At 40.5% G+C, this 17,605-nt stretch overlaps 1 protein-coding gene across 2 annotated transcripts in view; it reads left to right on the top strand.

Moving 5' to 3' along the window:
- Positions 1 to 17,605, top strand: part of LAMA1 (laminin subunit alpha 1) — a 161,230-nt gene that overhangs the window by 17,944 nt on the left and 125,681 nt on the right. The window contains exons 2-3 of one of the 2 annotated variants that reach the window (XM_067699663.1): positions 5,530 to 5,700; positions 5,892 to 6,004. In XM_067699663.1, the coding sequence (XP_067555764.1) occupies positions 5,530 to 5,700; positions 5,892 to 6,004 (284 nt within the window). Of the gene's footprint in view, positions 1 to 5,529; positions 5,701 to 5,891; positions 6,005 to 17,605 lie in introns of those variants that run through there. The other variant, XM_067699662.1, reaches the window with a different exon arrangement.

Genomic DNA, 17,605 nt, shown 5'->3' with positions numbered 1-17,605 from the left:
ACAATCCACCTGGATCCTCCTGGCTGCCCTTGTCCAGGGATGAGCTAGGTTCCTGGCAGAGGAGGTGGGAAAGCAGACTTACAGAGTCACCTACGCCATGAACTCCTGGCCCCCAGCACTGTAGCCGAAGTGCTTTCCCTGCCTGGGTGCTTGACCTTTTGGCGCCAGTGGACCCCTTTGACAAAGCTCACAGACCTATTCTCAGCATGTTTTTAATGCAAGGAGAATACAAAGAAAGCCAGATGTGTTAAATGATAGTGCTACCCCTGCATGGCTAGTCCCTTCTTATTTTTGAGGCAGCTTCTCAAATGTCACCCCAGAGATGCCTTCCCTGTCAGCTTACAGAAAAATGAGAGGAGGGGATTGCTGTTTACAAATGTACGTTTAACTTGGATCCAGCTATACAGTGTTGCAAAGGCAACAACAGAAAGAATAATAAGAAGGAAAAGAGGAGAGGGAGGGCCAGAGGGTGAGGTGGGATGAGTGAGTCGGGCGAACACTCCTGCTCAGCCTTCTGTGCAGGGACCCCCTGCCTTGGAGGAGGGTGGGGTGACCCGAGGGTCTGAGTTTCCTCCACGCCTCTTTCGTGATGCACAGCTTTCTGGGCTGCATGGTTCTTCTCTTTAAAGGTAGATCCTTTTCGTACTTGGTGACCCTTAAATGCAAACCAACTACTTCATCTAAAACTTAATCAGAGATACAGAGACTCCAATAGATGAAATATAACCATGAAAGTCTAATTATATTTGTATTAGTGATATCCAATGATAATATGAAAATAATCATAGCAATTATTTATTGAGCCCTTCATACATTGTATTAGGCCCTTTATGACACAGTCTCATTTAATGCTCATAAATATTCCCAGGCATAGTGCTTCTCATTACACAGACAAGGAGACTCAAGAGGGGAAGCCCTCAGCAGGCAACTGGTAGACCCGGAATTCAAGCCAAGGGCTTTCTGACTCAAAATCCCACATGCTCACTTCTTACCCAAAGCTGCTGTTACAGGCACTAGTGATTCTAATAGAGGTGATAGTAAACCCATGATTAGAATGGACAGTCCATTTTAAGCCTGGACACCTCCAGGTTAGATATTAAATATGCCATTAAAAACGATCTGAACATATTTTCCCGGATACTTTACCTTAGAATTGCAAATCGTTTCCTTTTCAGAATATCACAATGACTCTGAGTATGGATTAGACAAATATAACATTTGGTAGAACCCCCAAATTTTTTTTTTCCAAAAAAGAAAAAAAAACTCATTAGAAAAAACTCATGCTTCTCTTACACCCCAAATGCATTAAAGCCACGAATGGTTGGCCCCGAATAATTTGAGAAATATTGATAAAGAAATTGCTGCAGTGAGCCTTGCACCTTGGCGCTAGTCAGTGTTTTAGATACCCTATTTTTAAGATAGCAAAAATATTTTTTACTGGGAAAAAGCCCAGAAACTTTTAAAAACAAATTATTCAATGTGGAAAGTATCTCAGCTAAAAACTGCGCTAATCATGTGCAGTAGCATTTTTTTGCCCTCAGTTTCATGGTAGTTTTCACCTACTATTAATGAGGGAGTTTCCAGTAGATGAAAGTGGTCCTAAAATGCATTTAAGAAGGCCAAGTGGACCCAGACTGTGAATAAAGGGTTTTAAAAAAGAAAAGGAACTACTGGTGAGTGAGAAGGAATTTATTTCATGCTCGATGGAGTTTGGTGTCATGAAGTCTTTAGCTACTGGTTAAGTATAGGGGTGGAAAAATGATTCCATTGTGTGTCCCGAATGGGGGCAAAAGTACAAATCACAGTTAACACTAACTAAAGTAAATAATGTCTCTCAACAAAAATGTATAGTCGTCTAATATATTAAGTGCACGGCCAAGTGATGGGAAACTGTGTCACATGTGCCTGCTGCAGACCTCGTTCTGCCTTTGATTTTTATGTGTAAAGCCGAACTTTTGTTCTTGGCAGGTTCTTGATCCCAGTGCCCTTTCTGACCGTTTGATTTCCTATTTCTCCCCCAACCTGAAGCTCACGTTAGTTGCCCTTTATTGAAATATTTCAGTAGTCTTTGAAAAGGTTCAGCAACCTGAGGAATTTTTAAAAATTCTTCTTCAAACATGCTTCCTCCAGTACAAATTTCCAACTTTCTTTCATATTCTAGCAGCTGTGGTCATATGCAACAAGGAATAATAATTATTCTAGAACTATGAAGTGAGAGCAAATGTAATAGGTAAGGAATAATTTTTAGTGAATTTTTTTTCCCAAATATGAGCTTATCTGAGAAGAAAGATTTAGTTTTAGTGAACGGCAACCCTATAGATTTTAGAAATTAGTCAGTTCAAGGTGTTTCTACACAACCATGCTAACGAAGGGACTTATCTTTCTTTTTATTAAAAGTGTTTTTAGAATACCAGCCAGGTAAGGAGGTGTGGAAGTGCTTTAAAACCTGTCTAGTGTAAGACCTACCTGATTCCTACAATTGAGATATTATTCACCAAAGTTATGTTGTGTTCACAAGGTTTAAACTTCTTTTTCTCAGTGACTCAGAGCACAGGCTCCTGAGTAAAGAGGCAGGTGCCCTCCTGACCCCCGCCCCCTTCACCCTCCACCTCCCCAATAACTCAAGGCCCTTGCAGGTCGGGGTGGGGGGAGCTCCGGGCAGGAAGTGGGCTGTTCTCTTGATGTCCAGCAACTGGAGGGGGAGAAAAAAAGAGAAAGTGGGAACATTTTTTTAGTTAACTGGTAAAGGATTTGTTGATAGAGAAATGCATTGTTAAATTAGTTCCTGTGACCTTTTTTCTTCTCCTTGCTTGGCTAGTCTGTGAGAAGGGAAGGGGTAGAGTTGATTGCACTGCAAATCGAAATGCATAGACATGATCCAGAGCCTGGAAAACACCACTGCAGCTATTTGGATGTAATACCACAGTTATTAAAATTAATATTTACCTCGGTACCAAACAGAATAAATATCAGCTCCTCCCCCCATGTAAGTACGACTCCCAAGAATTACATGTCACTTTAGGAACTAGATCATTGCCTAAAATGTAAGTGTCTAACTACCGGTTGAGAAAAATAATAATTTGGGGACCTGCATAATTAAATGTAAAGGTGCATCTATTTTTTCATAAAGCCTTTTTAATTGACAAAGAAATCCCTTTAAAAGAATATGATAAAAATGACCAACTTTAAAAACAAAAAAATACACAACATATTAAAACTTTATATGATGTAAGTCCGTGTTATGTTTCAAAATTAAGAGTAATGCTCTAGAATACAATATTCCATAACTATTTTCTATTGAGAGGCTAAGGGTCTATTGATTTGAGTAGGGCCATTCTCCTAGGATAGAACTGCTAATAGATAGCTCTGTTTTATGTGGAAAGTCTTTGGAAGACTACCTAATAAGTTATTTTTTTTCTATTTATATTTCTTTTTATTTTGACTGAACCATAAGTTATTTTTTTTAATAGTTGCATGGTGAGTTTTTTTAAATATAGAAACTCATAAAAATAACCATTTTTATTTTATAATTTAAATTATTAAAATATTTGTAATAGAAAAGGTTGGGAACTCCCTTGCGGTTCAGTGGTTAGGACTCCGCGTTCTCACTGCTGAGGGCCTGGATTCAACTGCTGGTTGGGGGAACTAAGATCCCACATCCCACAAGCCATGAGGTGTGGCCAAAGGAAAAAAAAAAAAAATAAAGGTCATTGAAAATATTAAGCAGTACCTAAAAAATAAAAATTAAATACATGAATTCCTTCTAGATTACTAAAATTATATTGTGCTTTTTCAAATTTCACTGGAAAAGAAATATTTTAGAGATAATATTGATTCTATGCCCTTTATAAAGAAAAGTTTATCTTCTGTGACCTTGAGTCAAGTTCTGGTAAATTAGAGGAAGCTCGCTTAACTGAAACCCCTCCTTCTCACACTACCTGAGTTCACAACATCCATTCGTGAAGAACACCTCTTCTGTATCACCTGCCCCATCCTTTCTAGAAGTTTATAGAATCTTCACTGCTATGATCCTCTTTACCAAGATAAAGTCAAATCTCTAAAGAACCCAATGGAGTTATTTTTCTCACAGTCATCCAAAGGCTGTTTTCTGAAGAGTTTGGATCAGCTGCTTAAAGATAAAAATCTCTGGAGACAAAGAGATTATACAAAGACAGATTCATACTGACTTGAAGAGAATTTTGAAAACTGGATCTTTGTGTTCTGATGTTTTCTTCACCAAAACAGACAGGCAGTAAAGAAAGCAAAGAGAGAGAAATCCTAGTTAATCATAGGAAAGACCTCGTAAGTATTAGCAGAGGCACCTGGAACAAAGTGAACACAGGATGGATGTCCTAAGTGAAAGTTGCTTGAATTTCAGTGGCAAATACGGGTTTTGGGTCATTTGAACCTTGTCTTAAAACCTACTTTCCCAACATTTTATTATGAACATTTTCAATCAGAAAAGTGGAAAGAACTGTACAGTGAACATCTGTGCTCCTACCTAGATTCTGCAATGAACATTTACCTACTCTCTTCCTCACCTGTCCGTCCATGTATCCATCTCTACCCTTCAATCCAGGTTAATTTTTTGATGCATTTCCAAGTGAGTTAAAGACCTAAGTATACTTTGCTCCTAAACTGTTCAGCATTTGCATCAATATTTTTATGACTCTTTTTTAAAAAAATTTTTTTATGACTTTTATTTTTTGAGGTCACATCAACCTATAGCGGAATACACAAATCTACCCAAACCTTGTGCATTCTGTGATTTTTCACACCTGCGTGTGCCTGTGCAACGCAAACCTTTATCAGGTAGAGAATGGAGCCCAACCCCACAAAATTCCCTCCAGTCCCTTCATGGTTAGTCCGCATCCTTTGCAACTGCTCTTCGGTTTTTCCTATAGATGAGCTTTGCTTGTCCTAGAATTTCATGTAAATGAAATTGACGTATATACTGCTTTCCTATAGGGCTCCCTCCGCTCAGCATGTGAACTTACCATCTTTTTCTTTTTTTTCTTTCTGTTTATTATTTTATTTTTTAAAATTATTTTATTATTATTTTTTTTTTGGCCACACTGCGCGGCTTGTGGGATCTCAGTTCCCCAACCAGGGATTGTACCCGGGCCACGGCAGTAAAAGTGCCAAGTCCTAACTACTAGGCCACCATGGAACTCCCCTCCTTTTTTTTTTTTTAATTGAAGTATAGTTGATTTACAATGTTTCAGGTGTGAAATGATTCATTTATATATATAGATATATTCTTTTTCAGATTCTTTTCCATTATAGGTTATTCTGTGATATTGAGTAGAGTTCCCTGTGCTATACAGTAGGTCCTGATTGTCTCTCTGTTTTATATACAGTAGTGTGTATCTGTTAATCCCAAATTCTTAATTCATCCCTCTCCCCTCCTTTCCCCTTTGGTAACTGTAAGTTTGCCATCTCTTTCTGATTTACTTGCAAAGTGAGATGAAGTGATCTGACCTTTTGGTTTCAAGTGGCGGAGCTGATCTGGTGCCTTTTGACTTTCAGGGCTGTTCCCTGCCATTCTCAACCTTGCCAGCAATGCCCACATCAGCACCAACGCGACCTGCGGGGAGAAGGGGCCGGAGACATACTGCAAGCTGGTGGAGCACGTGCCCAGGAGGGCCATGCGCAACGCCCAGTGCCGGCTCTGCGACGGCAGCAGTGCCAACCCCAAAGGCAAGTGGCGCCCCCTTTGGGAGGACCCGTGGAAATGTACACCTTCCGAGCCGACTACTGGAGACTTGTGTTAGGGAGCCACAGACCTGCGTTCTCCTCACCTGTCCATTTCCACTGATTTTACAGTTTAGAAGTTAAAAAACTGAAACCAGAAGCTGAGAGCATTGCGTGTTCTTGTTTTCTTTCAACAGAACGCCATCCCATATCAAATGCCATCGATGGCACGAATAGCTGGTGGCAGAGTCCTAGCATCCAAAACGGGAGAGAGTACCACTGGGTCACAATCACTCTGGACTTGAGACAGGTGGGTAAGGCCAGAGCCCCTGCAGGAGGCCTGTGGGTGGCTGGGTTGTAATCTCATGAGCTCCGGAAAGTCCACTTGTTTCTTAATACATTTACATTCTGGTCTCACTGCTTTTCCACCCGGTGAATTTAAGTGAGACACAGAAGTTGTCCTTGGTACCGTTTCTTGTCACGTTTATCGTGCCCAGGTATCCTTGGGGAGGTGAGTGGAGTGTTTCCCGTGGTCTGATATTCTTAGAAGCCATGTCGGGACGGGACGCTGATCGTCCGTCCGCCCAGGATGCCACGCCAGGCGGTACCCAGGTGTCCACACACACTGCAGGTGACGTCACAAAACGCATGCATTTCCGGCCTTTTGGGCTTGTTATCTTGCTGTTATCGCTATGCAGCTGTTGTAAGAGGGTTCTACATAGAAAACAAAGCTTGGAAACAAAAGAGGATAGTCTTAAACCTCTGGACACAGCCTCACCCCGTCACACCGTCTGCGAGGGCTGTGAGTACCTGGGGTTGTCCATTACTGCTGTGAGCAAGCCTTCAGCACGAGCTGGGACAGGCAGCGTTTAAATGGCTCAGACCCCACTTGCATCCCCTTGCTTTGCTTTAAGACCACATAGGAGAATGGAGAGAAACATGGTACGGGCTCTGGCTGCTCCATATATTTCTGGGGAAGGGAAGGAGAAGGAAAGAAATCTGAGTGGAAAGGATGAAAAAGAAAGGTGGCAGCTATTGTCAAATTTCTGATTTCAGTTCTCCAGAAAAGTGATGGCATAGCCTTCTTGTTTATGTCCATTCCGTTTCTCTTGGGTTAGAACTCATCACTGTTGTGTGAAATATCCTTGAAAGAGACAACTAGTTGAAATGTGCACTGTAGGATGGAAATAGGAATTTTGGAGATCTTATGATGAAAAGTCATAATTCTTTGAATAAGTGATCATTAAAAAATACGTAGGGGGCTTCCCTGGTGGCGCAGTGGTTGAGAGTCCGCCTGCCGAAGCAGGGGTCGCAGGTTCATGCCCCGGTCCGGGAAGATCCCACATGCTGCGGAGCGGCTGGGCCCGTGAGCCATGGCCGCTGGGCCTGCGTGTCCGGAGCCTGTGCTCCGCAACGGGAGAGGCCACAACAGTGAGAGGCCCGCATATCGCAAAAAAAAAAAAGTAGGATTTTAAGTAGAAAACAAGACAATACTGTGTCTGTTCGTGCACAAGGAACTTTTGAGCTCTAATCGTAACAGTAAATGAGGTAGTAAAATGTGAAGTTCAGAAGACATTTTTAAAGTTCAGGTTCATAGTATCAACGTAAGTGAAATAATACTTCTGGGTGTTTCCAGCCACGAATCCTGAATTAATATGTCATGCCTTTGTATTTTCAAATCTGCCTGAAGGAAGAGAGAAAAAAACCCCTTTTTGCCCTGGTTTTTGTTTTTGTTTCAGTGGTAAGGATGCTTCTGCAGGAAATGTTGGTTTTCTCATCATCTTTTCAATGTATTTTCCTTCTTTAAGGGAAAAACTACAACATTTTCATCATTACAAATGCAATACTACGTGAGTTTGGCCAAATTAACAGCTGGACATTTTACGAATAGACTTCAAATCCATGTTCAACTGTTGTTTATCTTGCTATTTGTCATGCAATTTGTCAATTTTGACTTCTCCTAACAGGAGATCTTTTTGCTGTAAGCTGGACTGAATCAGCTTGAGGAATTCGGGGGCCTCACTTTTAGGTCTTTAAGGCATATTCAAACACAAGCATACACACAGAATTATAGGCTTCTAAGTACTTTCTAGTGTTTTTACATAAGCTTCTAAATTGAGATTATTTAAAATAACAAAATACTCAGAATTTTCTTTACCTTTTACACAACGTAAAGTTTCTACTGTGCTTTCAGTTTTAAAAAAGTGCAATATGATTATCGCTGAGCAAACCTTTCTCAGATATTTATTTATTGAGTCTTTTTATTGTGAAAATGTTTGAATATGTAGAAAACAGTATTATTGTGACACACACATACCCACCGCCGAGATTCAGGAATTTTTAAGCAGTTTGTCACATTTGTTTCATCTTGGGAACACTTTGCAAGTGAATTGCAGTCATGGTGACATTGGACCAATACAAGATTTTTTGTATCTTCAGAAAATAGGACATTTGTTCTGAATAGGCACCAGGCCATTAGCTAACAAAACTAACAGTAATTTCCTAGTAACTATTTCTCCACCCATATCCAGTTGTCCCACTTTAGCCACCGATGTCTTTTATAGCTTTTATTTTTCTCTTTCAAACCAGGATCAGTAAGGAACACTCATTGCATTTGATGCCTGTTATGTGCTTGTTAAATCTCTTCTAATCTGAATTGTCCTCTCTTATGTTTTTAAAAATGATATTCAATTTTTGAATAGATGAGGCCAGTTGTCTTGTAGAATATCCTACATTCTGGATTTGTCTGGTGGTTTCATTGTGATTTTGTTACCATGTTCCTTTATGCCCTCTATTTCTTATGAACTAAACTCAGCTCTAAAGTCTTGATTACTTTCCAGTTAAATATTTTTGGCCAGAACCCACCGTTGGCGATCCTGGCTGCTCTGTTGCATCCAGAGCTGGTTGTCCCATGAGGAGTGAGGCTATATTTGGGTCCTGCTTAGGTATTGACAGCTGGATGGCTCCCTTCCGCCTCATCTCATCCTTGTTTCCTGGGCCTCATTGACACTCAGCTCTAGAATGTGGTTATACCTTCTGATGACTTTTCTGTCGTCAAAGTCTGTGTATTTCCCTGTCAGGCCAACAATTCACCAGCTGCTAGTTAATTTCTAGATTATACACCCCATGAGGGCAGGGACCACAGCTGTCTGCTTCCTCCTTTCTTCTTCCTCTTCCCTTTTCCTTCCCTGTTAACGTTTATGGAGGCTTGACTTCACAGCCTGACGTCGGCAGAGGTGAGGCAGTGAGTGTGTAATCACACTGTGAATCAGTGCTTTATTTTCACACTCCCCTCCTTTTTTTGGTTCACAGCCTGATTAAAAGATGACCATCAACTAATAACCCATTGACTGCTTTGTTTCAGTCCTTTAAAAACGTAAACTCTGGGGGCTTCCCTGGTGGCGCAGTGGTTGAGAGTCCGCCTGCCGATGCAGGGGACACGGGTTCGTGCCCCGGTCCGGGAAGATCCCACATGCCGTGGAGCGGCTGGGCCCGTGAGCCATGGCCGCTGAGCCTGCGCGTCCGGAGCCTGTGCTCCGCAACGGGAGAGGCCAGAACGGTGAGAGGTCTGCGTACCGCAAAAAAAAAAAAAAAAAAAAAATATAAACTCTGAAGTACAGGTCTCTAAAGTAAAATTAGGCAGACCTCAGTGTTATCAGGAATCAACAATTTCATGTTGTAAATGTGTTCATGTAACTTAATAAATATGTCAGCCCCTGAGGTTTTATGACCAAATCAGTCAGTTTCGTTCTGTTTTGGCAAATGCCAAAGACATTGATACCATTCTTCATTCTCTAGTTGATGACAGCTGTAGAAATTATGACATTTTAGCCTCTGTATATAATGTTTGGTTACCTGAAAGATAAACTAAAGAAAAGATAAAAAGTGGTGTTATCAGAAAATCCATAAATGTTGTGTGGTTTGCAATAAGATTTAACTACAGAGTGTTTGCTTTAGTAACACATTACAAGAGGAACGATTAGATTTATTTCTTTACTTCTTTAAAGTAATGCCTGCTATTCATTTCTTGCATCGATTCACCATATTTTAGAATTTACACTGATATCTAGCAATGTCTTACTTAAAAAGAAAACAGTCTGTGGGAATTGAATGAGTGCGGTAGTTTTAAGAAAAAAAATAAAACTGACGAGTCACTTTAACAAATGTAAAACTAACATATACATGGGTGGTGTCCAGTCGTAAACTATTGCTCGCTGTCCAATGACCTAGCATGATACCATGGACATGAGCCCAGGATCTCCTGTGATAACTTAAAATTTTAAAGAAATCATTCTGAGAGAGGGAGCATACCCATTTGATAGATCGTGAATTTTGTGATTGTCAGCATTATTTTAGTTGTTAATTATATTAAACTGTATATATTCTATTAAATATATTAAAATGTATTCCTATGGTAGAGTTTCTCAACTTAAGAACTCAAGGATTTCCAGTTTGAGATACTCTAAGTTAAGACACTGGGCAGATAAAAAGATGTTCAACATCTTTCATCATTAGAGAAAAGAAAATCCACAATGAGATACCACTTTTCACCCATTAACATGGCTATTATCCAAAAACAGAAAATAAAGGTTGGTGAGGGTGTGGAGAGATTGGAACCCTTGTGCATTGCTGGTTGGGAACGTAAAATGGTGCAACACTATGGAAAACAGTGTGGTGGCTTCTCAAAAAGTTAAACAGAATTTCCATATGATCCAGCAGTTCCGCTTCTAGCTATATCCCCAAAGGAATTGAAAGCAGGAATTCAAAATGATATTTGCACACCCATGTGTTATGGCAGCCTATTCACAGTAGCTGAAAGGTGGAAGGAACCAAGTGTCCATCAACAGTGAATCGATAAAATGTGGTCTGTACGTAGCATGGATTATTTTGCCTTAAAAAGGAAGCAGATTGTGATATATGAACAACGTGGATGAACCTTGAAAGTGTGTTAAGTGAAATGAGCCAGACACAAAAGGACAAACACTGTATGATTCCACGTACATGCAGTTCCTAGAATAGTCATGTCTATGGAGGCAGAAGGCACCAGGTGCTGAGCGGAGGGGGATGGGGAGTGAGTGGTAATGGGTGCAGAGTTTCAGTTTGGGAAGATGATGAGGTTCTGGAAACGGATGGTGGTGATGGTTGCACAACTATGTGAATGCACCTGATGCCACTGAACTGTGCACTTAAAATGGCTGGAATGGTCATTTTAATGTTATATATATTTTACCACAATTAAAAAATGTTAAAATATTGTGAAATACATGCTGTTTTCTATCAGCCAGGGTCCAATCAGAAAAACAGAAACCACAGCAGTTATTTAAAAGGACAGGTCTAGTAGGAGGAACTGGTTAATGGGTGGGAGAGAACTGGGAAAGAGAGTCCCTAGCTAACTGAGAGTTAACCACTGAGGAGGAACTAAGGGAGGCGATTGGGGTTACTCACAGCTGGAGGCTTGCAGGAGAGTACCCCACCTCTGAGCCGGGGTGAGGAGGCTCATGTGGGGAGCTCTGGAAAGCCAAAGACTGGGGCCAACTGCTGCTGGGTGAAAGACATTGACCGGAACAGCAAGTAGACAGAGGGGAAATATCCTCCCTCCCTCCTCCAGCCTCCCTGCCTCCAGCCTCCCAGTCTCCCTCCTCCAGCCTCCCTCCTCCGGCCTCCCTGCCTCCCTCCTCTGGCCTCCCTGCCTCCCACTAGTGCCTTCAAACCCCGAGAAGCAGAGTACAGCAGGTGGATTTGCAGTCACTTTGCAACCGGCAGTAATACTGTCATCTCAGTAGGTGATCACTGTGCCAGGGCAGTGACATGAACACAGATCGGCAGCCTTGAAATCCTGGGTCAGAATTTTGTTATACAGTGGTCAGCCAGATTCTGAATATGCTTTTATAAGTTTTTAGATTAACTTTGGAATGAAAATGCAAAATTCATAATCCTCATGGCGAAATCATGGACTGCCTTCTAATACGTGGACAGACTAGGCGTCCTGGGATCTCAGCTGAGAGGCTGCCGTAGGTGACACTGTGACTTTAAGGACAGTGGTGGGGGAAGTGGAAGCAGTTCTATTTATTTCTGTATGTATTTATTTATTATTCCTTTTTGATCGTGTGGCATCGTGGCAGAGATGCATCAAGGGTGGTTGGGTGCTATGCTTTCGGACAGCTTACAAAGTAAAATGCAACACTACTGTATATAAAATGGATAAGCAACAGAGACCTACTGTATATGTATAGCACAGGAAACTATATTCAAGGTCTTATAATAACTTAATGGAAAAGAATCTGAAAAAGAATAAACATATGAAACTGAACCACGTTGCTCTATACCTGAAACTGATACAACATTGTAAATCAACTGTACTTCAATTTAAAAAAAAAAATGAAGGCGGGTTCCTGGTTGAGCACCTGACAAATTCCTTATAAAAAATATGTTTCCTTTCCCCCGTCACACTGGTAGTCCACAAATGACTTAGGAGTCCTAAAAATCTTCAGGTATCACATGGGAAACATTAAGCAAGATACAATCTAATTAGAGTTAGCTAATAGGGTTAGCTAAGAAGTGCAATTATGCAGATTTCCAGAAAATAAACTCATAAGTCAATAATTCTTATTTTTTTCTTAATTAGGGAAGTAATATAGGCTCACTGTAGAAAAACTGGAAAGTACAGATAAGTGTAAAGAGACAGAAAAACCTGTCATCCCTTCACGCTGACACAATCACCAATGACATCAGTGTACTTGCTTTTAGACTTTTGCATGCATGTCTATGTATTTAAATTAACAATGCAGTCATAGGGCTGCCGTTTATTCCATACTCCTGCAGGCCAGGCTTTCTGTGGAACCCTTGCTCTGGACTAGCGCATGGAACCCTCGTAATCACACTATGAGTTTGGTTCTGCATTATCTCCTTTTGACAAATGGCAGAACTGAGCCTTAGTTGAAGTAATTCAAGGGTAGAACTCATCCCTGTCTGCATTCTTGGACGATATCATCCTTCCGGCTGAGGTTTGTGACAAATACGTTTGTGTCCTGATGTTTTAGTTAACTTGATAGTATGATCATTTCCCAATATAACTAAAATCATTATTAATAATTTTAAAGCTGCGTTAACATCCTACTCTATGGCTTACCCATGATTTGCATAATAGCTCCCATGCCTGACATGTTGGTTGCTTTTCTGTTATGGATAATAACTTGAGGTTTCAGTGAAAAAGGATTGCATGCCAGTGAAGGAGTGCAGTGCATACAAATCAGTTTCAAGGCTCATATGGCAAGTTTCTGTTTAGTTTTGAGTATCCCTTTCAAAAGAAATGTTCATTGCCTGTTGTGTATAGGAATCTATACATATATTCATATATATCGTGTATATGTATAGGAATCTATATGTAATATATAGAATTTAGTATTATAGAATTTAGAATAATATAGAATTTAGTAATATAGTATATAGAATATATACAGTATATTATCTACGCAGCATATAGAATCTACATATGTATATGAACACTCAACCTATATATTATATATTCATATACTATGCATATGTGTGTCTATATACATATATATAGGTATCTATATAGGTATAGGTTATAGACTCTACAGCATTTTTTTTCTCATCCATGTTACTTCATCTCCAACAATCCTGGAGAGGAGATGGCCCCCTCTTTGCAGGTGAAGAAGTGGCAGTGCAGAGTGGTCCACTGGCTTGCCCAGTGTCACATGGCTGCACCTGCTGCAACTGGGGCCGGACACCACGACTTCTGGTTCCTTCCACACCACCCACACAGTCTCACCTCATTTGTTCCCAGTCTCCCATCATTGTTTCACTTTCTGTTACGATTTCCTGGGGATGCTGGCAGGAGTTCTGACAATTTCCTTCTGATTTGGGAGTGTCTGGGTTCTTCCTAAACCCCTGTTTTTTTTGTCACTCAATGGGGTCCTCTCACCTGGGAATGGGGCAGAGTATCAACGCTTCTCTCATGGTAAATCTGGGTGCTGTCTAACGTGATTTTTGGCCAAGAAGCAGGAAAATGAATCAATGTTTAGTAATCTCCTTTCAAAATGTTTAAACCTGGGCAAAATGTTCGCTGGGAGTGGTCAGACTTGTGAGTAAAAATGTGTAATGTCCCTTTAGAAGACAAAGTGTGTTTCATAAAAAAGAAAACGTTTCCTATGGCATTGAAAATAAAGGCTGCTTTTTTGAAGCAGTGCTCTATACTCTGTGTAGGTTTAATTAGGAAGTAACACTTTGTTGTGGGCACATAATCACAGAAGGGCCTTTGTTTTATGCAAACCTTTAGACAAGAGCTGCTTGTTTGCTGGGTTTTATAAAACCTCATTAATCTGGACGTCTGCTGTTGTCTTTTTTCCCCAAAAAATTTCTGAAAAATTGGCCAGAGCTGGATTGAGGTTTATTATTGTATCGTCCATAAGTAGAGTGTTTGCTAAGCACATTGGCACAGTAAATAAAAAAAGAACAGGCAACTTCCACATTCTTAAGGCAGAAAATCTTGAAAGACTTTTAGAACAAGAGTTGCATGTAAATTGGAGCTTCTCATTACAAATGAGTCTTGGGTGTTTGTTAAAAGAGTTCAGGCAGAAATTGTTCCTGGAAACCCTGGTAGAAATGACCATGACTGTGTACTTGTATTTATTCAAAATGATTTTATTTCAATTTTATATTACTTCATACTGGGCTCAACCAATTTCAAATTTTTCTTGAATTTGTTTGGCAAAATGAATAGATTGGAAGAAATCAAGCCCTTCATTACTATTTGGAAGTAAGCCACATGAAATTCTTCTCCTTCATTTTTATCTTTTCCGTCCTATTCTCCATGAAGCTGCTTGTCTCAGAGATATGTCTGTCTTTTGTTTTCACATTTTTGTTATCTCATTTTGTTTTCTCCTACACAGCGGCTTTTCCAATTATCTACTGCTTTGTAAGAGACCACTGCCAAACTTTATGGCTTAAAGCAACATTCATCTTATATCTTTATGGGTTTGTTTCTGGGGGTCAAGGTTTCAGGAAGGGCTTGACTGTGAGTGGTTGTATCTCAGGCTGCAGTCCTTGGGATGGAGCTGCTGGGGGAGGGGGCGCTGGGGCAGCTGAGGGCTGGCCAAGGCTCTCCCTTCATGTGGTCTCTGGGCTTGTCTGTGTGGACTCTCCTTGTGGGCTAGGGGCTTCCTCACAGCATGGCAGCCCTAAGGCAGCATTGTGAATAGGGCAGTTCAGGGCTCCAGCACAAGTGTTCCAGAGAAAGAGGCGGAAGTTGCATCCCTTTAAGACCTGGCCTCAGTGTCACACAGCATCTTCCTCTGTGCTCTTTGGACCTCCCAGTCTCTGAAGTGGGCAAAGATTCAAGTGGAGAAAACATGAGGCAACCCCAGCCTGCCACAGGACGAGGGGTAAAGACTTTGAGACACGTCTGAACCCCCCATTGCCTCCTCACACTTCTGAAAAGAGGCTTCTCTCTGCTGGTCTTCCATAGCTTACCTTTTAGGGGCTATACCTTTATCTTTAGGTGATGTAAAGAGCTATAGAGCCAAGTGGCAATACAGATATTGTACCTTAAATTGTTCAATGTTAATGACTAGTGAGCTGAATACATGAAAATAATTGAGGCCATATGTGGAGCTTCCTTTCCTGGCAAGATTTATTTTTAAGCTTTATCCTTTGTCTGTCATGAACGGTGGTCTGCCAAACAGTCAAGCATAACCATTTTTCCAGTTAGCACAACTTAGTTTACCAAACCTTCCCCCTTTTTTCTTTTTCTGTTTTGAATGGCAGAGGGTTGGCCATACTGTTACAGTGTTGCTTGCTCTACAGGGCTTCTTAGATCGGCCTTGGGAGGGTTCTGGGAAATGAGCGAAGAGAGTTTTGCAGGACTCTGTCAAAATATACTTTTCATATCTCCAACTGTTTTGGCTTCAAAATAAAGCTTTTTGTATATTTATGGAAAGAAAGGGAGGTCTGTTCTGGAATTATTTCTTCCTGTTATAGTAAAGCTAAAAAAAAGATGTTTTAGTTTCTGAAAAAATTTTTCTTTGAAAAATACGTTTTGGAATCCATTCTAGTGTTTGCTTTTTTTTTTTCTTTCTGCTTTTTACTTAGCAGTGTATTCAAATTGAAACATCTAACATCTTCATCTTTAAAAAGAAAGCTGTAACAAAGTAAAAAAACAAAGTAGCTCCTGAATACCTCTGCTATACCTCAGAATAACTCATGTGCTTCTTGTGTCTTCAGTGGAACTTTTCTCTATATAGAACTTCCTTTATTATGATACAGAAGCAGAAATTTTTTAACATAAGAAAAGAATTGTTAAAAAAACTCCCTTGTGATCCTAACAACCAGGAATTATCTTCTGATCCGTTCCAGCATATCTGAGAGCATTGCCTGTATTTAATAATTCATAACGTCTGCTTATTGACGGCAGGGGTCTCAGGATTCCTTGATGAACAAGACAGTAGCGACACCCAGGGAAAGTATTCAACAAACCGTAGGTTCCATATAAATGTTGGTATCATCACTGTACTTCAGTTGTTGCTTAAGGCTGACCGTGGTCCTCAGGGGCTTCTGGGCTAGCTGGGGAAAGAGGCAGGTAAGCCGATCACTTCTGCTGGCTGATATGGGGGTCAGGGGAGCTGAGCAGGTATGGGGCACATATAGGAAGGGCAGCTCAGAGCATCAGAGAAACGACCCGAATGTAGGACCAGGTGGAGGAAAGGTACCTGGGAGAGAGCATCATAGAAAAGGCCTGTTTGTGGAGCCAAAATAGTTCATCCAGTGTGATCATAACAGTTGTCTTTCATTTCTTCTTTCTATTGAGATACAATTTACATGCACTGATGTGCGCACATCTTAAGGGTATAGTTGGATGCACTTTGACAAATACAGTCACATGTATAAGCCTCACCGCCATCAAGATGCAGAGCATTTCCATCACCCAGAATGTTCCCCTGTGTCCATCCCGTTCCGTTCACCAGCTCCCCTCCCCGACACCCGCTGGCCAGAGGAACCACTGTTCTGAATATTTTTTCACTTAGATTGGCTTTGCCTGTTACATAACGTCATATAAATGCAATCACACAACCTGTCTTTCTTGTGTCTGTCTTCTTTCTCTTGGCATTATGTCTGCGAGATTCCCCCATTGTTGCTTTTAGTGGTTTGTTCCTTTATTTCTGAGCAATATTTCACTCCGTGAATACACCACACTTTGTTTATCCATCCTCTTGTTAGGGTGTTTGGGTTATTATAATTTCTTCTGTCAGTGCCTATTTTATTTTATTCTGTTTTATTCATCTATTTAGATATAATTGAAAATAACGTTGTGTAGGTTTGAGGTACAAAACACGTTGGTTTGATAGGTTTATATATTGCAATATGATTACTACAGCAGTGTTAGCTAACACCTTTATCACACCACATAATTATCATTTCTTTTTCTGTATTGTAAATAATTCCAACTCTGACGTTTATAATCCAGTATTGTTGACTATAATCACAATATTGTGCATTAGCTCTCCAGAACTTTTTAGTCTACTAGTTGCTACAGTTTTGTCTATTGTAAATAAAGCTGCAGTGAACATTCTATAAAAGTCTTTCTGGACATACGTTTTTATTTCTTAAGGAGTGAAATTGCTTGGCCAGTGGACGTGTGCCCATTTAACTTTGTAAGACATGGACACACCAGCCTAGAAAGTGGCTTCAGTAGAAAACCCTTTGTCCAGTTTCTAGTTGTTTATTGCCAGAGGGCTAGGCAGTACCAATTTCTTCTTCATGGCTGGTATCTGAATTTCTGTAACAATTTTTAATGGCAGAATAATGTCATCATCTGGGTATACAGAGATTTGTTTAACCTGCTCACACTGTTGAACATTTAAGGTGATTGTAATTTTATAAATTACACCGCAAC

Source organism: Pseudorca crassidens, chromosome 12 (assembly GCF_039906515.1).
Source record: "Pseudorca crassidens isolate mPseCra1 chromosome 12, mPseCra1.hap1, whole genome shotgun sequence".
Taxonomy (NCBI): domain Eukaryota; kingdom Metazoa; phylum Chordata; class Mammalia; order Artiodactyla; family Delphinidae; genus Pseudorca; species Pseudorca crassidens.
This window is presented reverse-complemented; position numbering and strand designations above follow the sequence as displayed.